This window comes from Suricata suricatta, chromosome 8 (genome assembly GCF_006229205.1).
Source record: "Suricata suricatta isolate VVHF042 chromosome 8, meerkat_22Aug2017_6uvM2_HiC, whole genome shotgun sequence".
In the NCBI taxonomy this organism is placed as follows: Eukaryota; Metazoa; Chordata; class Mammalia; order Carnivora; family Herpestidae; genus Suricata; species Suricata suricatta.
In genome coordinates this window covers 50,298,522-50,326,111 of record NC_043707.1, presented here as the reverse complement: position 1 = coordinate 50,326,111, position 27,590 = coordinate 50,298,522, and the positions used below count along the sequence as shown (strand labels likewise).

General features: G+C 42.2%; 1 protein-coding gene across 1 annotated transcript in view; it reads right to left on the bottom strand.

Annotated features, from left to right (window-relative positions):
* Nucleotides 1-27,058: 27,058 nt before the first annotated feature.
* LOC115298860 (pepsin B-like) overlaps nucleotides 27,059-27,590 on the bottom strand; it is an 8,508-nt gene continuing 7,976 nt past the window's right edge. Inside the window, exon 9 of the mRNA XM_029948015.1 lies at nucleotides 27,059-27,365. Coding sequence (XP_029803875.1) covers nucleotides 27,213-27,365 — 153 coding nt within the window. The 3' untranslated portion in view covers nucleotides 27,059-27,212. The remainder of the gene's footprint in view (nucleotides 27,366-27,590) is intronic.

Sequence of the window (27,590 nt, the reverse complement as noted above, 5' to 3'; positions counted from 1 at the left end):
CGACAAGGAGTTCAGAAAGCACCAGAACCGCATGGCCTACCTCAGCCTGTTTTACAACTGAGGAGCTTTGCCAGCTTTCACAGGGTCCTCCTGACCATGGGCCCAGGACTGAGGACAGAGCCAGCCTTCCCCCTGCACTGCTGTGCTCTCTCCTCTGCCAGCATGGGACCCGGGGAGGGTGAGGGCTCCTACGTACCGTATGAGAGCAGAAAGACCACAAAGACCACTGCAGAGCTCCGTCTCCGTGTGCTGGTTTGTCATGTGGATGGAGATGGGCCTGGGATGATCAGTGGGGTGACTCCACTTTACCGACATACTCATGGGTCCCTGTGCTCACGCTCCTTCCCAGGCTCCAGTCTTATGTATTCTACCACTAGCCCTGGGAACAGGGGCTGTTGGCCTCCACACATCAAGGACTGGAATGGGTTTTGGACTTGCTTGGGCTTGTACTTGAACTTGCTGCATACAGAGGGATATTTAAAGGCAGAGTAAAACGTGTTTTAAGAGTGTATCAAGGTTTCTGAGTTCCTGGCATGGAGGGAGTAGACAAGTCTGGATTTCTTGGTCTTTTTCCCAGTTAATGTAAATTTCATAGAAACAAAAATTCCCCACTTCCCATTATCTCATTGATTTCATTTGTCAGTCATCATATAAATTGAGCCCTACCATGTGGCAGGCCAGGTGGCATAGCCTGGGGACAGAGCAGGAATCAAAATAAGCTCCTTTACTGGCTCCTGAGACTGGCCTGAGGTATGCAAAGGCCTTCCCAAGAGGCTAGTGGATTGGGTCTACTCTCTAATCTGAGTGATCCCTTGAAGACTAATCCCAAATTAGTCTAGGGGTATAAAAGTCAGAACTCACAGTAGCTACATTCTAGTACTTATCTAGACATTCTGGCTTGAGAAAGAGGTCCTTTCCTTCCAATACTAACTGAAATAACTCCTTCAGGATAGGCACTGAGTGTGGTCTACTTTGCCTTTTAATTGAAAGGTCTTTAGTGCTCACTTAGTAATTAACAGAACAGTGACAAGTCTGCATGTGTCTGAATACCAAAGACTGAGAAGATGCCAGTGACTGCAGAAAAGCTTTATACATTTTTATTATGTTTTTTATTTATTTTTGAGAGACAGCGCGAGCAGGGGAGGGTCAGAGAGAGAGGGAGATACAGAATCTGAAGCAGGCTCCAGGCTCTGAGCTAGCTGTCAGCACAGAGCCCCATGCAGGGCTGAAACCCAGTATCCATGAGATCATGACCTCAGCCGAAGCTGGACACTTAACTGACTGAGCCACCCAGGTGCTCCTGCAGAAAAGCTTTAGTATTACTATGACAATAGTCTCTGAATTTTCAGCCCAGGATTTGAGTGTGGATGCAATCAATTCAAGTTGTAAGGGAGATCCAGTTATTTCCTTCCTTGGGCCAGATTACTGAAATCCTTCTCTCGCTATTTCCATGGATAGAATAGAATTGAATATTAGTTTTCGGGTTGTGGGAAAAATGATAGCATACACTTCAAAACCCAAAAAGGAAATTCAGATTGATTTTTTTTTTTAATGAAAAGTGTTCCACAGCCATTTTTCCCAGGCTGCTTGTGCTTGGAGTATGGGGGGGCCAGGATATTGGATCTCAGGAGGATAGCAAGAGGCGAGAGATTAGAGAATGACAGAATTTTTTTCAGTGTAGTGTAATTCCTGAATGAATCATGTCACTTATGTCCTAGTACACCCAGAAGCTACCCTTATGCATGTAAACACTGGAGACTGGGACAGAGACTGAGGATCAGAAGTGCTGAGCCAGCAGGTCCTCCCATAGGGAACCCTATGATGAGCTTCCCTGCAGGGAACTCGTTTCTCCGGTACTTTTTACATATTCCTGAAGAAGGTAATACAGACATTATTGCCTTGCCAATTGTTGTCTCAAAGGGTTAACAAAATCCCCCAAGAGAAAGCCGCTTTCCCAAAAAACAAACTCTCCAATCCCCTCCCTCTATCACCTCTGCATATGATTTGAGGCTTTTCTTTGTTGCAGAGTCAAAATAATGCATGCCACTTTGGTCCTTGAATTCTATGTGCAGGGGACTCTTGTATCCTGAATATCCATCCTGCTACCATAGAAGTCATAGGTTATCACACTGATGATATCAAGGATCTTTTTAAAAACTTTCAATGTTTATTTTTGAGAGAGAGAGAGCCTGAATAGGGGAGGGGCAGAGAGAGAAAGAAACACTGAATTGAAAGCAGGCTCCAGGCTCTGAACTGTCAGCACAGAGCCTGACATGGGGCTTGAGCTCACAAACTGTGAGATCATGACCTAAAATGGAGTCTGACACTCAGCCAACTGAGCTGCCCAGGATTCTGGGCATTTTGACATCAGGATCTGGGGGGCATTTTCTTATAGACAACTTAGGATCAAGAAATGGTAGCAGCAGAGAAACCCCTGATGTCAAGCAGATTTCCAAATGCCCCATCGATGTGTTTCCTGGGGGGCTTTAGGGAACTAACAGGTTATCTTCTGTGACCCCCCACTCCAGACGACTAAACAAGATGTCCCCTCTACCTGCTTGAAAGAAACAGGGCAAACTCAAAGCAGGTTAGGAAATGTGAAATGTTAGAATGTGTGTCTCAGAAACATGTCTCTAAGACCATGGGAATCACAGGTGGGTAACTCTTGCTTTGTGGATCATAGGTTTCTTGATTTTACAGCCTTTTTCAAGAGAAATTGCTAATGAGGTTTGCTATTATAAGTATTTGCCATGGTCTTGAATCTTGGTCCTCTTCTCCCCAAAGTCTACAACATTGACAATTTAAAGGGGCCACTGCCGTAATTCCTCAGAATAACCTCTTTGGCAACTGAAGGTACCAGCTCTCTCAACATTATGCTGTTGACCAAAAAAGAATTCACTGACAATTTAAGCAAATGGGGATTTACTTGGGTAAGTAGAATTGTAATTTGGGAGACATGGACTCGTGTTCTGAGGAAGACAAAGAGCAGGCAGAGTTATGAAGGCAAAAGGCCGTGAAAATGGTTGTCATTTAGGTCCTCCGTGCAAAACAGGGATCAAAACTCAGTTAGCTGGGATTGGTTGGGTTAGCATGCAAATGAGGGATTGAAACTTATTACACTGCATTGGCTCCTGTCCAAGTCAAGAATGTGACTAATTTAGCTGTCATGGTGAGGAGGTACTTAAGCCCAAGCTCCTGAGGGCTTGTAGCTGACAAGAAGTCCAAGGTTCCTCCAAAGATGATTTGCATTAATTCCTCCTCCCTTATAGCCTTCTGGTCCTATTTTCAAAAAGACTCTTTTAGCTAAACTTGCTTGTTTCATTTTGAAATCTCCTTTTACAATGTTTACATGATGACTTGGGGTATTCCCCACCTAAAAGCTTAGGAATCTCTGCTCCAGGATTTGGGGGCCCTGAGAGACCTAGTGCACTCACTTCCCAATCCCTGCAATTTCATATCCTGCATCAGTGGTCCCCTTGTCCGCAGATTGAGGGGCTGTGCTAAGCAGTCTGGAATATCCTGTTCCTTGAGCCTCTTCTTGGAAGGCCACTAGCATTTCCTGGAAAGAGAAGAGAAGGGGATTTTGGTGGCTATCCTCATCAAGTATTTTTTTTTTTTTGCAAAAGTAAAGGGCTTTATTACTACGGGCTTAAAAGCACGGGCTCGCAGACCCCACCGACGCAGTGGATACATGTGGAGCGAGCCCCTCATCAAGTATTTTCTATAGGAAGTGCCTCTTGAGCTCCTTTCTAGTTCATAGCAATTCCCAATTTCTAGAAATAGCCCTTGAAATACAAGAATAGGTTCTGGTGAGGTATAACTTGAATGAAAGAGATACAGACTCTAAGATCCATGAATCTGAGTTACATTGATCAGCAATTCTGGAGGCAAAGCCCAGGAACTCTTGGCAGAGAGTCTACAAATGACCCTGCCTGCTATGACTTCACCTTCCATTTTAAGGTTCTCTCCTCCCAGTTTTGTTTGGCCTGCTAAACCCTTTCCTGCCTCCAGGCCTTTGCTGATGCTGTCAGGTTGCCATTTCCTGCAAACATTCTTCTATCTTTTGTATGACTGATTCCATTTAATTCCTCATATCACAGCTCAAAGGTAATGCCATTGCCTCTGGGGAGATTCCTCTGACCATCCCATCTATTTCTTCTTTTTCTTCTTTTCTTCCTTTTATTTTCTCTCTCTGTATTCTCCACTCTAAGCCCCACAACCGCAGGCATGTTTGTCTTGTTAGTTGTTCTATCTCCAAAGTGATGCATAGTGCATGGATTACAGAAGGTACTCAATAAATAATTCCTAGTGAAAGATATAATAAATTGCTCCCCTTTCTCTATTTAATAGTTTCTTCTTCGAGTTCCTACAGACACTTGTATCCTTCCAATAAAGTCTTTTTTGGCTTAAGTTAGCCAAGAGACTGTTTCTGTTGCTCGCCATCCCAAACACCTTACCCAGTGTCCTGAGGGCAGCACCCTTTGCCACCTCCAGGAAATGCAACCTTTATAGAAAGTCCACGAGGGCACTAGCTTCTCTATAAGAAGAATAGAGCACAGAAGGAGTGCTCTGTTCTCACCTTAATCAAGATGGTAAATGGCATTGAATATTCACTCAATGCCATCAAATTCATGGTGACAAAGGAAGTCAGTGGCAGAACAAATGAGCATTCTGTGGTTGACAGCCATGGAAACCATGGTGTGAATCTGGCAGAGTCGGTCTGTATGAACATCGGCACGCCTCAGGAATCCTCCCACACCATCTCTGATACCAGTATTTATTATGCACTTCATAATAACCCCAGCTGGATTTTTACACTTAAGATGAACTAAAAAAGTATTGAATTAATCAGTGGATAAGTATCTTTAACTTAAGTTTATTTTCTTCAGTATACCATTGAATAGTATCTTTTTGTTTGGAAGGTCAAAGGTACATGTACATTTTCTTTATTAGAGACAGTGGTTCAGATACTCTGTTTTTGATTCTAAGATGTTCATTTTTTAATATTTATCATTTCCAAAATTAAGGTGTAATTTACAGTCTGTGAATACATTTAATGAAGCCCTTCTGACCCCAAGAGAATGTACTCTTAAATATATTTTGAGTCCTATACCTGAAGGTGCTTTAATATCTAAGATATTTATTTCCCCTGCCATAGTCATCAATTTTATAGCCTAAAACACATGTTTAAACACTAGGTTTGGTCCTGATTATACTAAGTTTGTGATGAACTTTGTAAACTAGATCACAGCCTCCTTAATTTATCTATTTATTTTTAGTTCAGGTACTTAATAGCTAGGAAGTTGTTGTTGTTTAATAAAAGTAAACTAGCACAAAATGGGTAACTTAGGAGTGGGGGAGATGTTAAAGTTAGGGAGGATTAACCTGCCAAGATTTGTTATTTAAGTGAGTTGTGGGCAAGATAAAGAAAAGCTATATTGGCGGAATGGATACTTCGGGTAGAAGAAATATGGGTCAAATACCATAGGGGGGAATTAGCTAGCAAGCTGATAGCTAACTGCCAGAAAGTTTACATAGCCACTAGAGCAAGAATAAAAACAGTCGCTACAACTCGTTCTCACACTGCACTTCCAAGATGGCTATTTTTGGAGTACTGGGGAAGGGAAGAAGAGTCAGGGCCAAGTTACTTTTTATGTCAAATAATTTTGTGCCATCTAATTAAAAAATAATTATGAAAATGCAACAGTTTCATAATTAGTGACTTACCACTGACTTGGGTGACTCTACATGCAAGTCAGGTCTCATCCTACAACCCCCTTTGTCCAACTCCAAGCCTAAATGCCTGTGAGGCTCCTAATCCTTTTTGGTTGCTTCCCCAAAGACAAGCCTATGACCCAGCCCAGGGCTCTGCATGCTCCTTGGCCTGGGCTCTTCTCCATCACCAAGTCCTTTCTCTTCTACTTGATGTTTTCTACAGTCCTTTGAGTGTTTGACTGCCCAGTCTCCATTTACCATTGCTATTTCTCCATGTCTGCCACCAGCCTCCTCTGCTACCAGAAGGCGTCGCACCAGCCTCTTTTCCCTCTGCAATATCTATTTCCAGCTATCCTCCGGCACCAGTGTTTCCCACCCCAGCAGGAAGCACTCTTTTTCTTGCTTTCACCTTCATCCCCTGGCCATGGTAAGACTCTTACTTTCAAACTCCAAAGTTCTAGCTGCCGATGGCCAGCAAGCCGACCAGATCTCTGTCGCTGGAGAAACAAAGAGGCACATTTAAGTGAGATCTCTGTAAGCCTATAGGATACAGACATTGTGGACAGTGACTCTTGCCCCTTCATTCTCAACTGTCTGGGAAATGGGCAGTTACCAAGTGTGACCTCTAAAGGCCCCATGGCAAGTGCTCCCCCCATCTGTCCATGTTAGTGTTTACACCCTAGTATATCATGTGCATCAAATATCTATGTCTTCCTTTCCAGGAAGAAACTATCTGCAAAGGACTTTGCCTGCCAGAATCTTATGATATTTGAGAATGAATCAGGGACTGATTTTGGGCTCTCCATTATCCCTCCCTGTCTCCCATTCACTTTGTATTCAACTCCCCTGACTGTTTATTCAGGGCTCAGTACTAAGGGTACAGGACATCAACATCATTCCATTCGTAGGGAGCAATCTTGTCATTCATGGTAGTGAGGACATATGTCAGGTGTATGCACAGATGTGAGTTAGCATCTGTCGGGGAGAACTAGGCTGGTTCTGGTCAATACTGGGACCAGTTGGTAAAGTAGCACAGTGGTTTCTGGGCTGAGCCTGCCTGGAGAAAGCAGTTGTCACTGCAATTAGTGTGAGGCTCCACTGTCGGTCTCACTTGCTGATGACCTCTTCAAGGGGAAGGGTTACCTCAGAGTTGGCTTGGCATATCCTCAGTAGATTCTGTCCCACTCCTTTCCCGTGCCTGGGGGAGAGCTTGCTTAACAGGCATGACACTTTTTTCAACAACAATAACAACAAAAACAACAAAAAGCCCTAAGTACCTTTTATGACTCAGAAAGCTTAAAAATCAATCAGACCATAAAATAAAATCACATAAAATAATATCAATTTGCCATTACACAAGCAGGTAGCCAGGATAATTATGCTCCCTGTATACCACGAATAACTTCACAGACTGTTCAAGTTCATTACCAATAAAACAGCTACCTTTTGTAGATGGCATGTGATGGGACTGGTGCTTTGTTTAGAGGCTTTACACACATTGTTTTGCTTAAATTTTAATTCTTGCAATAGTCCAATGAAGGAAATATTATCTTCTTTTTTGGATAAGGCTCAGAAAAACTTCACAAAACTGAAAGCTCAGCATTAATTCACTCATCCATTTATTCCTCACGTATGTACTGTGCATGCACTGTTTCCAGGCAATCTTACTCCAAAGCTCATACTATCCTCACTCTTCTTTCCTGAGGCCCCCTCCTCTGGGCCTTAGTCATGACTCACACCTGTAGCTCAACACCTAGGTATCAGGAAGAATGTGAGGTTTGAGAGGAGAAAAGACAATACAAAGGCAAGTATAGACTACTAGTAATAGAGCATTGGCATCAGAACATACAGATAAGACCTGATGCTGAGTAATGAAGGGCAAGTCACTTCCTCTCTCTGTGCCTTAGTTTTCTCATCTATCAAGTGAGGCATTTTGAAATTGATGAGCTCTACATTCCCTCCCAGCTATGACATTCTGGAATCCAGCAAAATGGCTGGTGGCTTGTGGTTCTAGTCCCAACTTCATCATGGTAGGAGAAGGGAATGCAGAGTTGGAAGAAAGGAGAGGAAGTGGGGTAACCTTCAGGAACATGGGACTGGAGAGAGGAGGTGGTGTTACTCCTTACCCAGACAGGCTTCCCAGTGGGACCTGCTGCTACCCAAGAGACTTCAGGGTGTTAAGGGCTCAAGGGCATTTGGATTTATCAGTGGCCTTTCCCAGGGCTCCGTTTCATCATTCCCAAGTGTAGACTTCAAGTTCCTCTGCTCAGAGCCCAAAGCATGGGGTGGAGGAGACCCCATGTAGCAGCCTCATGGAAATAGATGCCTTCTCTGCACCCCATTTCCAGTGTACGCCCCCTCCCCACCTGAGGGAAGGAAAAATGGCAAAAAGGATGAGAGACTCAGAGCACCAAAGTAGCATCCTCCTCATGAGGGCTCCACACCAACGCCCTTGGTCCTGATCAACCCCCTGGCTCAGCCCTATATAAGGAGCGGCATAGCCACCACATCATAACCACAAGTCCCCAAGGCCCTCACATTCAGATTGCCATCCATTCCAGATTCATGAGAACAGGCACTGACCCCCAGCAGGGAGAGAAAGGCAGAAGAAACTCCTCACCAACCCAGATCTGGTTGCTTACAACTGCTTACAATTGAAGGCATTAACTCAGCAATGAGGACAAGTCCCCTTAGAGATATGGAAGCCCACAGAGAGAAGGAAGGGCACCATGCTGGAAATCAGGGTCCCTAGCCCAGGACCCAAGGCCAGGAAAGCACATGAAAGGCTGAGTCAAAATCCTGAAACATTTAATTGAGGCATGTAATTTTCCTTCTGCAGGACAAGGCTCTACACTAAAGGCCGGCAGCAAACGTCCTGGCAGGCATTCCATTCAGAGAAAGGACAGATTAGCCCTGCTCATCTTTCCCCCCTGTCCCACCGCTCTGGAGAAGGACAGGGCAGCCACAGGATACTGCAGCTGCCAGGTCTCTTCTCTTATTCCAGCCCAGGGAGGGGACAAGGAGAGGGCAGTTGCCACCAGAGACACGTTGACCTTGTACCTATGCCCCCTTCTCATTCTGGGAGGGGTAGTGGCAGTAGGGTATAAGGAACATTGTGACCTACTTTGGGTAGAGCCTGACTCCCTAGGAAAACAGATCAGGGGAGGGCAAAGTGTGCTGGTGGAAGGGTGGTCAGTGCCGCACAGGTGTCAGGGCTTGTTTTTTCTCACCTCGATGCCCCCGAGGCTATTGATTTATCTCTGCCAGCAGCTGTGCTTCCTTAGAACTGGGATTAAGCCAGGCAGGCAGATAAGAGTGTGCACAGGTGCAGGGGCAGCTGCCAACTTGGCCTGAGAGCAGATCCTTAGGCTGAGTCAAGAATTTGCTCAGTGCTTTTCAGTCTTCTCTGGAAGGAGCTGATTCATATGCCCAGAGCCAAGTTCATCTTTAGATCCCTAGAACTTGAAACAGACTAGGCATTTGACAAAAGTTGGTTGAATAAATTAGTATTTCATCTTCAACAGTTTTGGGATTGGGCCATCAACCACCAAGCTATTCCTGACTCTATTCATGATCTATTGCCCTCTAACAAATTATCCTAAAACTTAGCTATTAAAACAATAAGAAATATTTATCATTGCATACAGTTTCTATAATTAAGAAGCAGCTTGGCTGAGTGGTTCGGGATTGGATTCTGTCATAAGAACTGCAGGTTGCAGACAAGATATTGGCTGGAGCAGTTGTGGAAGACTTAACTGAGTCCAAAGGATCCATTTTGAGGTGGACTCATTCACGTGACTAGCACGCTGGTATTGGCTGTTGGCAGGAGGTCTCAGTATCTCTCTGTGGCCCTCTCTTAGGGATCCTAGGGCAGCTGTTTCTCTCAGAGTAAGTGATCCAAGAAAGAGCATGAGGGAAGTCCCACTCCAACATATCTACAATATTCTAGTAGTTACATGGGCCAGTCTTACTCACTGTTGGAAGGAAATACACAAGGGCATGAACACCAGCAGCCAAGAAGCACTGAAGGCCATTTTGAACATGCAGTTTTTGAATTCACATTGTATGAAGTTTTTATGCTAAAAACTGGTGATTCAAAACTTGAGACCCAGACCCCATCCCTATCCTCTAGGAATTGAGGGACTAGTGGGAGGAGATGGTGACATTGCAGGGTGCCATGGAAACACTCAGCAAGGGCAACAGCCTGACCTGTCTGGGCTGCCTGCCAATAGCCTCCTAAGTGTCTGACCCATCCAACTAGACTTTTTAGTAGAGTTTTTATATTTTATCAACTTACCCAATGCCTTCCAGGGACATGTGCCTGGCACATCGAAAGTGCTCAATAAATCCTGAGTTGTGTTGTTCTCCTTTCTTTGGACCTGATTTCTGACGCCCCTGGTTGGTAGAGGCCCTGATTGGTCTCACTTCCTCAGTTTGCTGACTTGGCTCTGCCCAGATGCTTTACTGTCCACTGCACACATACTTACAACTCAGGATGGGACTCACCTGCCTGCAGCCTATATCTACGGAGCCTCCGTCATCTGAATTACTTCCCAAACAGTGGACAAATTTGCATCTTTTACATTTAATGCGTTTAACACCTCATTCATTCTACTTTGATAGGAAGGAAATACATTGGCATACAGAGGGCAGGTAACCCAGCCCAAAATATTTCGGGAAAATTAGTAGAGTCTTACCAATCATATGAAAATTATTCCTCAGGATCCCCCAATTCTCATACCTTACAACTTATCTACCATCTAAGATACATTTTATTCCCTTGAGAGAAAGCCTTTGATTTTTCCTTTTTAGACTCTCCTGAAAATTGGCCTGGCAATCTTTCTGATCCCCTGGAGGAAAAACACTCAACTTACCATCTACCTCCTACTTCCATCGCTGCCTGAAGGACCGCAAAGTCTGACCTGTAGAGCACTGACTCATGCACACCCATTGACAAATGGGAAAAGGAAAACGCACATCACTTAAGGGAAACCAGGAGCCTGAAGGAAAAAATCAAATAAATTTCAATAAATGCAAAAGCATTTCTGAACTTTCTATTATTTAACACAAATACAACATTTTTGATATCTCATGGGACATGTCTTTATTACTCTACCTTTTTAAAGAATATTTTCTTGATCTTTTGCATGAATGTTTTTTTCTTGATAATAATCAATTTATCAAATAAACACACACACACATCTTTTGGGATTTTAAATAAAAACATCTAGAGATTAACATGTGAAAATTGACATTATAATATTGAGTTTTCCCATCTCGGGACATGATTTATTTCTGAGGAATTGCAAGAGCCACAGAGGAGGAATTTATATATTTTATTTGCCTCTGAAACCCACAGCCCAGAAAATTGCCTGGGAAATAATAGATACTTAATAAGTATTTGCTGATTCTTTATCTTCATCTGGTTTAAGTGAAATATAAATGAATTGGGAAGCTTTTCCTATGCTCTGGAGTTACTGAATTGTTTTGTAGATTATGATAGGTTTATTGATCTATTTAGGTTTTCTACCTCTTATGTCATCTCATTAGTTCCTATTTTCCTAAAACTCACCTAAATCTCACCTAAATCTTTTAGTGTATCTGCATAAAGTTATGGTAGTGTCTGTTTATGATTTGAATCAACTTTGTATCAGTGGTAATCTGTGGAAAGAAAACAACACACCAGTTTCACATTTACATACGGCTGGAGTAAATTCTTCACTAGAATAGTAGAGGAGGAGGGGTGCCTTGGTGGTTCAGTTGGTTAAGCATCTGACTCTTAATTTTGGCTGAGGTCATGATCCTAGGGTCACGGGATCAAGCCCCACATTGGGATCTGCACTGAACATGGAGTCTCCTTAAGGTTCTCTCTCTGCTCCTCTCCCCTGATCCCCTGCCTGTCTCCCTGCTTACTCATGCCCGATCTCTCTCTCTCTCAAATTAAAAGAAATTAAGACTAGTATAGGAGCAATACCCTGGAAATCAGGCACATCAGAAAGTATGGGTGCCACTCAGCCCTAAATAGAAATGGTGAATACTTGTGACAGCGATTCTGGGCTTAGACTCGGAAAACTTTGAACACCTGCTCTATCATGTACTAGAGATGTGATCTTGGCCAAATTACTTAATCTCTCCAAACTTCAGTTTCATTTATAAAATGCAAACAATAATATCTTTTCTACAAGGTTGTTGTGGAAATTCAACTGTGTTAACATATGTAAAATCATGTGCAGTTATTTACATATAGAAAAAAAGAGTTCCCAGTAGCTAATATGATTATTAAGATGCATGGTTAGAGCATCTCTGGATTTAGTGACATAATGAGAAGAGTTAAGTTTTTAAATTGTTCTTGAAGACTCAGAATGAAGATCTTTCTTCATGCAAAGCCTCTAGAAACTAATTTGCAAGACTGACCAAATTAATGTGAACTTGTAGTACAGCAGAAGAAATGGGTTTCCAACGATCCTGGACATGAAGACAGTGGAGCTCATTGTTCTGGCCCCGTCTACAGGGATAAAGTAACTTAGAGAATTTCACTGCAGTCACTCTACATGTAAACATTTTTCTATTGTTCACTGGTTCTCTAGTGAGAAGTTGGAGAGTATGCAAGAGCCATAGGAAAGCATTTATAAAACAATACTGAGGGGCCCCTGGGTGGCTCAGTCAGTTAACCATCAGCTTCTTGGTTTTGGCTCAGGTCATGATCTCACAGTTCATGGGCTCAAGCCCCAGTTCAGATTGCACTGACAGTGCAGAGCCTGCTTGGGTTTTTCTCCCTCTCCCCTGCTCTCTGCCCCTCCCAATCTATAAATAAATAAATAAATAAATAAATAAATAAATATTGAGGAAATTAAAGTGTTAGTGACCAGGACCAATATTAATATGGTTGAGAGTAGATAAGTTACCTAATCTCTGCAGATGGACAAGATGTGTTCTAGGAAGACCTCTTGCAGATGTGGAGAATATGATCAATGAAGAGTGACTGGCAGAAGAGTTTTGAGAAGTTTTGAAGAAGAACTAAGTCAGCAGAAAATAAAATGAACTCAGTTTGAGAGATAATGACTAAGATAAAAATAATGTTAGCTTTTAACTCAAGTTTTTTGCTTAAGTTCACTGTAAGTGGGCTATTTGTTCAAAATGTATTTTCTATTTATGAGCACATTTTCTTTTAGAGTGCAAGTCTATAAACAAAAGGGATCATGTCTGCTTAATTCTCTCCATGGAGAGTTCAACATGAAAATGACTTTCTAACAAATAATGATAAAGGAAAGAGAATGATAAGAATGATTAGCAAAGCAACATCACATATTATTTATTTATTTATTTATTTATTTATTTATTTATTGAGCCAAAACAAACTCCAGCAAAGCTTCATCCCTTCAGAGCCCCATTCCTTTTTTTTTTTTAAAGTTTTTATTATTTTAAGAAATCTCTACACCCAATGTGGGGCTCAAACTCATGACCCCAAGATCAACAGTTGTAGGTTCCTCCAAATGAGCCAGCCAGGCACCCCTCAGCCCCATTCTGTCTGTTCAAGGCCAGTAACAGTGTGAGCAGCTTTGGCCATGAGGCCTTCTGGACTTCTGACCACAGTGTTAGCATTAGCACACTCAAGAAACCCAGGTGCACCCCTTGGGTCCCCACTGATCCCATCAGCTTTGCCTTCACAGGATGTGCTGGGAGGTGTGGGTTTAGGAGCTCTGGAGCATGAACCAACAGAAACACCGTTAGTGGCAGCCTATGAAAACTTGGAGGATGAATCTACACATGGGAAACTAGAAAAGTCTTCTCCTAAACTTAACAGAAGGCCATGGGGGAAGGGAAGGGGAAAAAATGGTTTCAAACAGAGGAGGCAAACCCATAAAAGAATCTTAAATACAGAGAACAAACTGAGGGTTGATGGGACATGGCAGGGGAGAGGGGAAAATGGGTGATGGGCATTGAGGACACTTGTTGGGATGAGCACTGGGTGTTGAATGTAAGCGATGAATCATGGGAATCTATCCTGGAAACCACAAGCACACTGTATACAATGTATGTTAGTTAACGTGACAATAAATTACATTTCAAAAAGTTAAAAATTTTTAGAAAATGAAAAAAGAAAAAGGAAAAAGTCTTCTTCATCAGTTCAAATCTAGCCATATTAGAGGGAAGGGTATCATTTCACCAAGATTACAGTAGAGTTGCAGATTACCACGGGATCCTTTGTTTAAAGTAAAGAGAATGCTAGTTTAACTTCTTTCACTAGCTAGACTAGAAAAAAAATACCTAGTCTTATAAATATTTAGTTTTTGGTTTCTTTGTAGAGTTAGACAATAGCTGTTTCTTGACTGGCAAAATGAGTTAGTCTCAAGTTCCCCACAGATAACATTGTCAGATGGAAAATATGTATTTTATAGGATTCTGGTCAATAATTTGCCTCAACAGCCCATCTCAAGCTTTCAAGGGAGAAATTATTGAGTATTAGAAGCCATCAGTATCTTGATGTTCAGGCTGCTGATGACTTTCACGGTAATTATTACGTCCCGTGCCTGGCTCATGAGCCCAGGCATAGGATGACCATCCATCCTGGTGTTCTGTGAACTGTACAGGACAACACTATCCACCCAGAGGTCCTCCAGGTTGGGAAATAAATTATACGGTCACCCTTGCTAGAAAGTTTACAATTTTCTCTGCTAAAAATGAATGAAAAGCCCCAGAGCAGATACTTTGTGCTTCAGCTGCCTTGAGCATCCATGACTGAACACTATCATTTCTTGAATAATATAAAGTATGCTTCAAGGTGTGCAGATAATCCTCCAATTGTCTGGTGTCTGCAGCCCCAGCAGAAACTTGAGTTGAGAGGTCAGAGGGTACGACCCCTCATGGCAAAAGTTCCCCGGGAAGTCATCCAAGTCAAGACCCCAACTCTGGCACCACCAAACCCATTAGCTTTCAGAAACGTCACCTGCAGCATATGAGTTTAATCTATCAATCCGGCATTAACTCTTTTAAAATGCTATAAAATTTTTGGAAGGCAGCTATGCTCACCACTATACCACCAACGCACGCGCAAAATGCTATAATATTTTTGGAAGCATAGTGCCACATAATCAGAAAGTTTCTGAAAGGAAAATACAAAGAAAAACATAATCATACCATAAAACAAGTCTTCATTTTGGCATGTTAATCTTGGTCTCTGTGCACGTGCCATCATCGTTTACAAGGTTACCATCCCAGTACAAAAACCATCTATCCCCTGTGTTTTATTTTCATTTTCACTTTGGATCATAAATAAAACATTTCTCATGTGAATGCTTAATTTTTACACTTACTTTTAACAATTAACAATAAAACAATTTTGTGTTTATAGATTATAATTTCATACACTATTTCCTCATTGTTTTAATATTTGGCAGCTATAAGCAAGACTCTGAGAAACACCTTATAAAATATTTTGATTATGTTGTCATTCCAATAAATACCCAGGAATCACAATTGAAGGCTAAAGGGCAAACACACATATTTATATAATTTATAATGATAAATTATAATTATAACATTATATAGTTTATATAATTTATATAACAGTCACATTGTTTTCCAAAAGAGGAAACCAAATGAGCCCTACATAAGAGGCTCTTGGAATGACAAGTGTTCTTAGAAATTGAGTGTCTGGGGGCACCTGGATGGCTCAGTCCATTGAGCGTCTGACTTTGGCTTAGGTCATGAGCTCACAGCTTGTGTGTTCAAGCCCCACATTGGTCTCTGGGCTGACAGTTCAGAGCCAGAAGCCTGTTTCAGATTCTGTGTCTCCCTTTCTCTCTGCTCTCCCCCTCCCCCCATGCCCTGTCTCTCTGCCTCAAAAATACATAAACATTAAAAAAAAATTAAAGAAACTGAGTGTCTGTAAGATATGGTGGACAGAGTATAAACTTTGGAATTATTGAGACCTGTAAGGCAAATCCTAGTAGACCGCTTACTAATTCTGTGTCCTCAGAAGGTAAAGGAACCTCTCTTAGCATCAATTTCCTCATTAGAAAATGGAAATTATAATACATATTTTATAATAATATCTATTCCACATACATTCTTCATTCAATTCAGTCTCTAAGCTTTTTGTAAGGATCAAAAGGAATAGAACATGCAGATACCCTTTTCTTTCTATGGAACGGAAATGAACATTTATCATAGTTCCAGAAAAGAACTCTCTACGTGAAGAGAGCTTGGCCTTCAGGCACACCTATGGGACACCAGCCACCTCCGACAAGCATGCAGATTAGGCCTGAGGCTGGGATTCCACTAGTGTGCCTACAGGCTTCATAAGGTCCCCTTTCGGTCACCAGTGAAGAATTGCCAAGGTGAGTGAGGCTTTGAGTGAGTGAAGCTACCCAACCCTTACACATCTAAGTTAGTAATATGGCTGACTGTTTTAGCCCTACCTTTTCCTCCTTAAAAGTCTACACCAGCAACATTATTGGGCCCTCTATGACCGTCCCAATGGCAAAAGTTTGGAATGTCTATTACCCTGATCAGCAGTACAAGGAGGAATGTTTCTCTTAGGCAGATTTAATTTCATCTCCCTCCCTCATGAACAAAAGGGATTTAAACACTCAGAACCTGCCTCCTTCTGCCCCAGGACAGCCTCACCTTCTTTGTGTTATCTCTTCTTCCTCTTGTCTACATATATCAAAGGAGGAAGGGCAGAGGTGAAGCCAAGGCTGAATGTGTAAGAAGAGATAGGATGGTTGGTCAGGGTTGATGAAGGAAGAGGGAATTTTCCTATTTGATATTTTCTCTACTGGAGGCCCTGGACTTGACTATGAAGAAATAAAAGAATGTGAGATTATGTTAAAGGTCTTTTGGGTAACAATGTGTGTATGTTTGTGTACATGTCTAAGAAGACGTGTCAGTGATTCATGTTCATGAATTACATACATTTTATAGAATATATTTATGTGTATACACACACACACATGCATGTATGTGTACATAAGTCCATGGACATGAATCACTGACATATATGTAAGACAGATTTCTGAGATACCTTACCCTTTCTCATGTCTTATGATTTATATTTCACAAGAAATGTGGCTCAGAAATTAACCATTCCAACTGCCTTGTTATACACAGTAGGAACAGGATTAGAAAGTGGTGTTCTTGGCTTAGTGCATCTGTAACAAAGCTCTGACTATAACTGCTACCTCCTGGCCTCTCATCCAGGGCTCTTTCCACTTAAATAGTGAATTTTTCAAGGGCAGAGATGATGTGACATCATCTTATGGTCCATGGGTTGAAGCTCGCCCTGTGCTCCAAGCCTTCAGTACCATCAAATCAACCCACTCATTTCCTTTGTCAGCAGGGGGCTCCTCTTCTCAGTCCACTAGGTGGTGGCTTCAGGTAAGACAGGTGGATCTGATCAGAAACCCAAGTTAGCAACACCATGAAGCTGGGCTAAGACTACTGGATGTCAACAAGTAAGGAAAATCATTCTTAAACACTCACATGCTAACAATCCTATTGTTGCACATAGCACACTTCTGCCATTAGTTCTTTGTGTTTTTACTTTCTCTGTGTGCTGTGGGCTCCATGAGAGCATCTTTAACTATGCTCCCAGTGCCCAGCACACTGCCTGACATGTGCAAGTGCTCAGAAGTTATTTGCACACAACACGCGAGAAGTTTTTAAGTAGCCTGAGTATGACAGGAGCTCACAAATCAGTCACTATTTCTTCCAAAGCTTTTTTTTATGCTAAAATTAAAAAGCAACAATTATAAAACTTTGTATTTCAACCAGAGGTTTGACCTCTTACTCTTTTTTTGAAGAAAATTTATTTATTTATATGTATATAAATATTTATTTATTTAGAGAGAAAGTGTGCACGCAAGCAGAGGAGGACCAGAGAGAGAGGGAGAGAGAGTATCCCAAGTAGGCTCCACGCTGTCAGTGCAGAGCCTGATGCAGGGCCCAATCCCACGAACTGAGAGACCATACCTGAGCCAAAATCAAGAGTCAGATGCCCTACTGGCTAAGCCACCCAGGTGCCCCTAAACTCTTACTCTTAAAAGGAGTTTACTTCTCAATTCAAGAGGAGGGGCCAAGATGGCAGAGCAGCATGTAAGTTTCTCGGCATCTTTCATCCCCGAAATGCAGCTAGATCAGCACCAAGCCATCTTGCACACCTAAAAAACTGATCTGAGGATTTATACAACAGTCTGCAAAACTTGAGCCACAGAACGCAGCAGGTACACAGCACAGAGAGGTGAACTGGGGGAGAGAGAAGCCGTGGAGGGGAGGGAGCTGTTTTTGCTGAGAGAGGACAGAGAAAGGGGGGAGAGTGAAGGGAAAGCACTCCCCCAAAAGTAGCTGAGAGAAGGAGTAAGAGTGGAAGCACACGCAAGTGACTAAACAAGAAAGGGAGAAAGGAGAGAGTTTCAATACCATTAGGACTCTGTAAACAGGGGAGAGCGGAATCGGAAATTCCGCAGCTCCATACCTGGCGGAGCTCTGGTGGGAAGGGCGAATCCCCAGGAGCAGAGAGCGAGGTCCGAGGGGTCCCGGGGCCACACGGGAGAGGCGGTTCCCTGCCAAGAGGACATCTGGTAGAGGCTGTAGGGCCTCCCCACAGGCAAGGGTCCCAGCAGACCCCGGAGAACAGCCACGTTTGCTGGTATTGGAACAAAAATAACAAGAGTGCGGTGAAACTACCCCGGCTGTGTGTTGTATTTTGCTATAAGCTCTGAATCTCCTGCAGCCTCAAGATTCCATGAACCTTCCCTGGGGCAGGCAGGCACCCGGCAACAATCACTGAGCCTCTGCAACAGTGCGACTGCACAAACGTTCCCAGGGGGCGAGCAAGCATTGCTTGGAGAGATTTTCTGCCAGATGGTCAGAGCAGGTCCAAGCCACAGGACTCTCAGAGGTGAAGGGTTTGGAAACACAACTCCGTATGAGACATAATTCAGGAGGAGGCACTGCCTGGCAGACTGACAACTTGGGCCCAGACACTGTAGAAGCAGTGAGTGGATGGAAGCTGGAATCAGAGGAGTGCTTGATTGCTGGTCCATGAGAGCACAGAGTTCTGATACCAGAGCCTGGGAAGCTGGGTGACGCCATTTGCACCTCTCCTGTGCCTGCACATACATGCGCGCACCAGCCACACTGATCCACCCCAGCGAACTAGGCACCGCCACCTAGTGGAGAACAGAGCCATTACACCAAGCCCAGTACAACTGAGCCAACCAAGCTCAGGACCTAGAGTACCACCACAAGTCTCTCTGCCTGCTCAGTGTACAGACTATAAAGTGCATCATATTTAGACTTCTAAGGGAAACTGGATGTCATTTCATTCGGACTTCATTCTGCTTGCTAGTCCATCTGTTTGCTTTTGTTTTGTTTTGTTTTTTCTTTTCCTTTTCTTATTCTTGGATACAGAAAGAGAAAAAAATTATTTTTATTTTCCTTTTTATAATCTTTTTATTAATTTTTTACTATATTTTTACTTTTTAAATTTTTTATTCTATTTTACTTTCTTCATTTCACTTTATTCTATGTTATGGTGTACCTCTTTTTAATTTTTTAAAAGATTTCTTACTTTGCTTTTCCTTTCCATTTTTCTCTATTCTATCAAGCTTCTTCCAATAACCAAACCAACACACATCTAGGATCTGGCTTTCTTTATTTGATTTTTTTCGTGTTGTTTTTAACTTTTAACTTTTAATTTTCTATTTTATTAGTTCTTTTTCTTCCTCCAAAATGAGAAAATGAAGGAACTCACCCCAGAGGAAATAACAGAAAGAAATGACAGCCAGGGCTTACTCAACGCAGATGTAAAAAAGATGTTTGAACTAGAATTGAGAATCACAATAATAAGACTAGCTGGAGTTGAAAAAAGCATAGAATCCCTTTCTGCAGAGGTAAAAGAACTAAAATCTAGTCAGAACAAAATTTAAAATGCTGTAACTGAGATGCAATCTCAAATAGCTGCCATGGTGGCAAGGATGAATGAAGCAGAGCAGTGAATCAGTGATAATGACAAACCTATGGAACATAATGAAGCATAAAAAGAGAGAGAAACTAAGGCAGACGAGCACAATATAAGAATTAGGGAACTCAGTGACTCATTAAAAAGGAAAAACATCCGAATCATAGGAGTCTCAGAAGATGAAGAGAGAGTAAATCATAGCAGAAAACTTTTCTAACTTGGGGAAAGACACAAACATCAAAATCCAAGAAGCACAGAGAATTTATATTAGATTCAATAAAAACCAACTATCAACAAGGCATATCATAGTCAAGTTGACAAAATACCCAGACAAGGAAAGAATTATGAAAGCAGGAAAAGGAAGAAAGTCCTCAGGTTCACAACAGACCCATACACAGAAATCTGGCAGTCCAGAAAGGAGTATTAGGATGTATTCAAGGTTCTGAATCAGAAAAATATGCAGCCAAGAACTTTTTATTCAGCAAGGCTGCCATTCAAAATACAAGAGAGATAAAGAGTTTTCCAGACAAACAAAAACGAAAGGAGTTTGTGACCACTAAACCTGCAAGAAATTTTAAGGGGGACTCTCTGAGGAGAGAAAAGATGAAACAAAAAAGACCAAAAGCAACAAAGACTATAAAGGGCCAGAGAACACCATCAGAAACTCCAACAAATCTACAGGCAGCTTAATGGCAATAAATTCATGTCTTTCTGTACTCAGTCTAAATGTAAATGAACTAAACACTCCAATCAAAAGACATAGGGTAACATAATGGATAACAAAACAAGATCTGTCTACATGCTGTTTACAAGAGACACATGTTTGAGCTAAAGTCACCTTGAGATTGAAAGTAAGAGAATGAAGAACGATCTATCATGTTATGGTCACCAAAAGAAAGCCAGAGTGGCCATACTTATATTAGACAATCTATATTTTAAAATAAAGACTGTAACAAGAGATGAAGAAGGGCATTATGTCATAATTAAGAGGTCTATCCACCAAGAGGATCTAACAGTTGTAAATATTTATATCCACAATGTGGAGCATCCAAATATAAAAATTGATTAACCACAAACATAAAGAAATTCATTGATAATAATACCATAACTATAGGGAACTTCAACATCCCACCTACAGTAATGGATAGATCATCTAAGCAGAAAATCAACAAGAACATAATGGCTTTGAAGGACACACTGGACCAGATGGACATAACAGATATATCACAGAATAAGATGCAGCCACTCTGAAAAACAGCATGGAGGTTCCTCAAAAAATTAAAAATATAACTACTCTATGACTCAGCAATTGAACTACCAGGTATTTATCCAAAGTGTGTGTGCTGTTTCAAAAAGGCACAGGGGTGCCTGGGTGGTTCAGTTGGTTAAGCATCTGTCTTCGGCTCAGGAAAGGATCTCATGGTTTGTGGGTTCGAGCCCTGTGTCAGCCTGTTTCAGATTCTGTGTGTCCCTCTCTCTCTGCCCCTCCTCCTCCTCCTCCTCCTCCTCCTCCTCCTCCTCCTCTCTCTCTCTCTCTCTCTCTCTCAAAAATAAATAAACTTTAAAATATTTTTTAAAAAGAAAAAAATTGCAATGGGGCACGTGCATCCCAATGTTTATAGCAGCACTATTGACAACAGCCAAAGTAAAGAAAGCTCAAATGTCCACCAGCAGATGAACAGATAAAGAAGAAGATAAAGAATAAAGATACTGAAACTGACATCTGTGGTTCCTTTGCCTGCAGGTATGGCTGCTGAGGTCCGCAGATTGGGATAGGCTGTGGCTTGGACTTCAGCTTCAAAAGCCACTACATTTCCTATTGCAAATAAGGACAGCAATGATGATGACTGTTAGCGATAATTATAGGAAAAGGACAGTGCTAATAAATGACCAAATTTTAATTTAAAAAATATACCAATATTTGATGGAAGAAAAAAATCTTGCATGTACTAGAATGTATGTGTTCACCAGGTATACGTGTGTATAAGCAAGTGAGGTAAAGCTTGAAACTTAAATTGTCTCTAATATTTTCCCCTTCTTCCTCACTGAAGCAGTGTCTTAAATGGAAAGAAGTTTCAGAGATCTCCACTACTTTCTAATTATGATTACTTTTCCTCTCTGGTTTGACATAAAATACATACTTCTATTGAATGTTATAAATATCAAATCAAGTTCCATGTACACAATGCGTGCCAGGGGATTCTCGACCTGTGCAGGGCATTAATGTCTAAGAGCTGCCTCTTCCAGGATTCTTCTAGAGGCTAGCAAGAGTCCTGAACCTATTGCCATTTCTGTCTTGCCAGTCTGACAGAGTTGGGAAGTTCCGAGCCTTAGGACCCACTTTCCTTTCATACCCGATGTTTTCCTACTGGAACACTGTGGGTGCTTAATTGCCTTGAGTTGGAAAATGATTTGCATCTACAACTGTAAATCTATTCATATTTTAATTTATGTAAGATTTTTTTACACAATTCTCAATTCTTGAAAAGATGACAACAGATTTGGCTTTCTACTATCATGTGAGAACTTTAGGCTCCAGCAACGCCTCCTTGTGTGAGGAAAATAAAGTGCTGCTGTGATGCGGATAAAACAAAAACAAAAACAAAACAAAACGTCAACAATTGAACAATTGAAAAGATTTTCAACAATTATTGATTCCTGTATCTTCTTTTTCCCTTTTCTTTAGACATGGAAGTCGGTCAAGGGTGGGAAACCCCCAGAGGTCCTGGGCTGTATGAACACACCTGCGGGTCTTTATCTTGATGAGGATGGTAAAGAATTGCTAGTCCTCAGATGGGCTTGCCCAGCACCGTGGGTACCCAAAGTCAATGTCAATGCCATCGAACTCGGATACTTGATCAATGATTCAATGAGAATCATATGGTTTCCTGGAGAAGACATGATTCTAGCTGGCATTCAGATGCCATCCCTTTTCCCCTTCCTTCTTTCTCCAAGTGCCAAGAAATATCAGAAGAATCAGCAGCAGCATAGGAAGCTCTGTCTTTAAATCCACCTCCGTCTCCAGCATTTACTCCCCATAACCTGGTACCATGAAAAGCTCCCCGTGCAGCCTAGAGAGCAACCAAACTGGATTGTGTTTGCAGATAAACCGCTCCTTACAAGTCTTCTAGCAGCCACTCACCAGTTACATTCCATGCTCTCTCCTCAACTCCCAGATCCCTTTGGGAAGGGCATTATAATTCATCAACAGAGAAAGAAAAATGGCATCTCCTCCATTCACAACATGTTCATTCATTCTTCCCTCCTTCTTTCTCTTTTCCTGCTTTTAAGATCTGGTTTTCCTGCTACTTGATTGCTCAGAATTCCACCAACACTCTATACTCTCACACTTCTATGCCTTCGCTCATGCAGGGCCCTTCCCTTGCAATGTCCTTCCATAAAGGCAGAGTTTACCATAACTTTCTCATCATTTCTGATCACATCGTTCATGTCCCATCATGGCACTTACCCACTGCACTATTCAGTTGGGTGCGTATATGTTTGTCTCTCCACTAGATAGGAAGCTTCCTGAGTCTCTCTTATTCATCCTTTTTTTAAATAGTGTCTTAAAAAGTGTCTTATACTACTCAACAAATATTTTATATCCTTGAGTTATCTCAATGATATATAACATCCTTCATTAATTCCCCAGGCTGGCAATATCCCTCTATCCACCTTCTATACTTTGTTGAAATAGAAGAATACATTATATTCTTAAGAGCTACCCTTCTATAGCTCCTTCATCCTTGCATATCTCAAATCTGGATCCTCAGTGCCTGCCATAGTACTTAGCACATAATACATGTTCAGTAAATACTCACTGAAATAAATTGGAGCATTGCAAATAAATGCATATTGAGCATGTACTATGTGTAGGTGATGTGTAGGTTACAGATGCCTTTCATAGAGTGACCCTTCATATTGGTTCTCTACCTCTGGTTCTCTGCCTTCCCTCATCCTATGACCCTAGGAATGAAAACTGTGGGTTCCATTCAGCTTTTATTTTAAGATAAATACATTTCTAATTCCCCAATTCTAGCTTTTTTCCTGCTCTGGAAATCAGCTGATACACTTCTGGGATCTTTTGTGCCACCTTCAACCACCGTTTTCTCCACCTTCAAAGTGCTTCAGCCTCATCTTCCTGAGATCAGCCCCTAAGCCAGCTCCCCATAGAAAGAAGAGGTTCTTATTTCTGGGTGCCGAAGTTCCACAAGCTAATCACCAGAGGCATAACCAGGTTTTCATTCCTAATGAGGAAGGACAAAGAATGACAGAGTGAAGTCCATTTTAGCCAGGCATGAGGAAACTTCCACCAGAGTCAAAGTGGACTTCTCTCAGACTCATGGTTCTGGCACCAAAAGGACAGAATCATCTTTCCCGGAAATCTTCTCTTGGGATCCCCTTCCTGCCTCTCCAAGGATCAACTTTATGCCAGCCGTTCAGATTGGGGCACCCACATGGGTTTTCAGGTCAACAAGCCACCCCCATCCTTTCTGGAGCAGAGGGAAAGAGGCCAGACTAAGTGGAAGAGAGCCTTCTTCTTATACAACATGTGTATGGGATCTTGTGGAGAGGTTTGCTCTGCTCTCTAACTGGAGACAGCCTCATGGAGGGAATGGTGGACATTTATCCAAAGACATCCACGAGACTCTGGAGGTTACTGTTCACCCCCACCTGCCCACAAGCCTCCAAAATTGTCAAAATGCATTATCTATTAGAAAACAGAAAATGGGATCTTCCAAAGAAAGTTAACTTCTTCCATTCTGATCTCAGGAGGAAGGTAATTCTTCTAAAAAGTTCCTTAACTGAGATGAATTTCAGTCAGTCTTTGAAGCTACTTTCTTTTTAAGTTCCTTTGGCAATTCTGGACTTTCTCTTGCTCACTGCCCTTGGGACACAGACCAGAAAACAATAGAGACTTCCTGTTTAGAAGCAAGAGTAGGGAGGGGCGCCTGGGTGGCTCAGTCGGTTAAGCCTCGGATTCCAGCTCAGGTCAGATCTCACATTCGTGGGTTCGAGCCCTGCATCAGGCTCTGTGCTGACAGCTAGCTCAGAGCGTGGAGCCTGCTTCCAGTTCTGTGTCTCCTTCTCTCTATGCTCCTCCCCCTCTCATGTTCTGTCTCTCTCTGTATAAAAAACAAATTAAAAATTTAAAAAAAAAGAAGAAGTAAGAGTAGGGAATGAGAAATAGAGGATTTGAGCCACAAAGCCCATTTTTCTAGCAGATAAAATTCCTGCCGAGGAAAAGGAAGTCATTTTTATTTTTGTCAAGGTAATTTGACATTTTCTTTCCTCTCCTCCAGAGCCACTCTTTCCATATTGCGTACTTAGTCCTGAGTGAAGAGATGGGCCCCTAATACTACCTATGGATTTCAAGTACCCCCATGGTTTCTGTCCTGTGAGTCTCCCAGATATTTCAGAACAAAGTACTGACTGCTGCTTAGGGGCCTGGAATTGGGGAAAAGGACATCATCATTCCAGTCATAGGGCACTATCCTGTGATTGACCAAGCAGTGAAGCATAGTCACCTATATACACAGGCACAGTTCCATGCTCTCTGGAATGTATTTGGCAGGATCTGGGTGGCATTGGGACCAACTGGTAAAGTAACACACAAGCTTCATAGCTACGCTTGGACAGGAAGACCAAGAGCTAGGAGCTGGAAGTCTTTAAGCCTACCATCTCCATGCCCTGGGACTCTTCCATGGGCTACCAGGAGACAGGCAACAAGAACACTCTGGGGATATTATTTCTCCCTCTGGGTTTAGGGCTGGGAGTGTGAGGAAGACATAAGATGGGCCAACTTGGTGAGGCAAGACTAAAAGCCAACCCTCCTTCTTAAGGACCTAGGAATGGAGTGACAGAAAACAAATAGAGGATAAAAACTGCACTATTTCCTCTGAAGATTTATGATTTCTAATTTATGAGGAGTTAATGATGGATCCTTTCTAAACTAACACATTCTACTGCTACCTTAATTCCACACCTTGACAAGGGTCGCTCTGATCCTCAGCAGCCCTCATTACCAATACCGTACATTCTCCAGTGGCTACGGATGGTCCCCTCCTGATGAACTTCAAGTACTCATGATAACTTGGATTTGTTGTATATCAGTATTGAAAACTTTCTGGAAATTTTACTGCTAACTAAAGATCTTTGATTTACATAGTTGAGGCCAACCACCAGGGCATGAATAGAGGTGGTACTAAGGCAGGAACAGTGGCTGACAAGGAGATGATGAGGATGGAGGGGAGTTGGAGCTGAACTGAGTTCCTTCTCTTTGATGAAAAAAGAAAAGTCTGTTATCTCCCATAAGAGAAAAGAAACAGGAATGGCCAAATTGCAGATATTACTCAGTTCCATGAGATCAACTCCACTGTATGTTGGTAGAGAGGAATGATGAAATGATGTGGAAAAAGGAACACCTACATCCACCACCACCACCTATGCACATCTGGACTAAGAATTAATTGCATCTTTCTTTCCAGATACATATTTCTAATTATATTTCTTGAAACAATTTTGTGTCCCAGAGCAATACCAGTTTTTAACCCCAAAGACAGCATTAATTACTACATCAGAAGAACCCACTGCAGGTGATTGCTCATAACCTACTGTGGAATCCAAGTTCAGCTGCTTGTCTTACTTCAATCAGAAAACTGCTCTAGAGCCATATGCTATCTGCTTGATGGAAAATTCCTAGGGAGCCAACGCCACGCCTCATTTATAATTGGATGCCTCCGTGGCTTGCACATAGCAGACTTTATCACATAGCACCACAATAAAAATATTTAATACATTAAATCTGGATCTGATTTTTAACACTAACTATATGATTACCTGTCAACACCTCACTTTCTTCCATGGTAAAATGAGATTGGGTTTCTAAACTCAAAAGCAGTCAGGCCCGGGCAGGTAAAGTGCATATGTGAGCAGCCTGAGAGCACCATGGGGAGGATAATGTCTAAGAAAATACCAGAAAATATTCGTTAAAACTGTGCTGCTCCCCTCAAGAAGAACCATATTTCTTGATCAGATTTGTTCTCAGAGAACCAGTTGGAAATGTCCTCTAAGGTTTCCTTTTCTTCTCTAACATTCGTGAGTCAGAGACTACTCTGGTTCATGTTCTTGTCTAGGAATGGAAAGAAGAAAGTGTTGGAAGGGAGAGTGCCGGGAAGGCTGGTCACCTCCAGCTAGAGCTTGTCATGTAGGGGCTACTGCATCCTTAATGTCTGTGCAGTCGGTCCTCACTCAGAGATCTTAGCTCCATGTTCTCTCTCATTGGTCAATTCACAGATTTCCCAAGGAGCTGGTGCTAACTTTCAATTTAGAATAAACTACTATATGTGGAACACAAAGAATACATTTGTAAGGAGCAAAGGCATTTGGAGATTCTTGATTTATTGATTGCAGAAGTAAGACTCTACTCCACAGAGGGTCAGATTAATTCTAACATGCTGCCATCAACCCAGAGAAACTGTAGGGCAATCCCAGAGTCCTGCAGGGAAGGCGGAGACAGCTGCCTCTCACTAGTCTAGGCAGAGAGGGCAAAGCCCATACTATTGTTGCCCATGTCATAGATAGTATAATATTCCTTGAGGAAGACATCTCCCAGAATCCACAAGGGCTCTCCATTGGGGGAAGGCAGGTAGGTGGCCTCAATCCCGAGCCTGCAGTAGCCATTGTTCTGAAGAAACAAAGGACATGAGGATATAACATTTTTTGCATGTAAAAGCCATTTCCCACAGGAAGTTCCCACCCTATATTCCATGACAACTGCAGGGTCTCTGGCTTCTTGTTCACCCTTAGCCCTGCCACTGGTGACTCCCCATAAATGTCCAGATGTGAGTTGGGACACAGAACAGCTGTTTGGGCCCATCCAACCCCATGTCCATGGAACCAGAGTGCATAC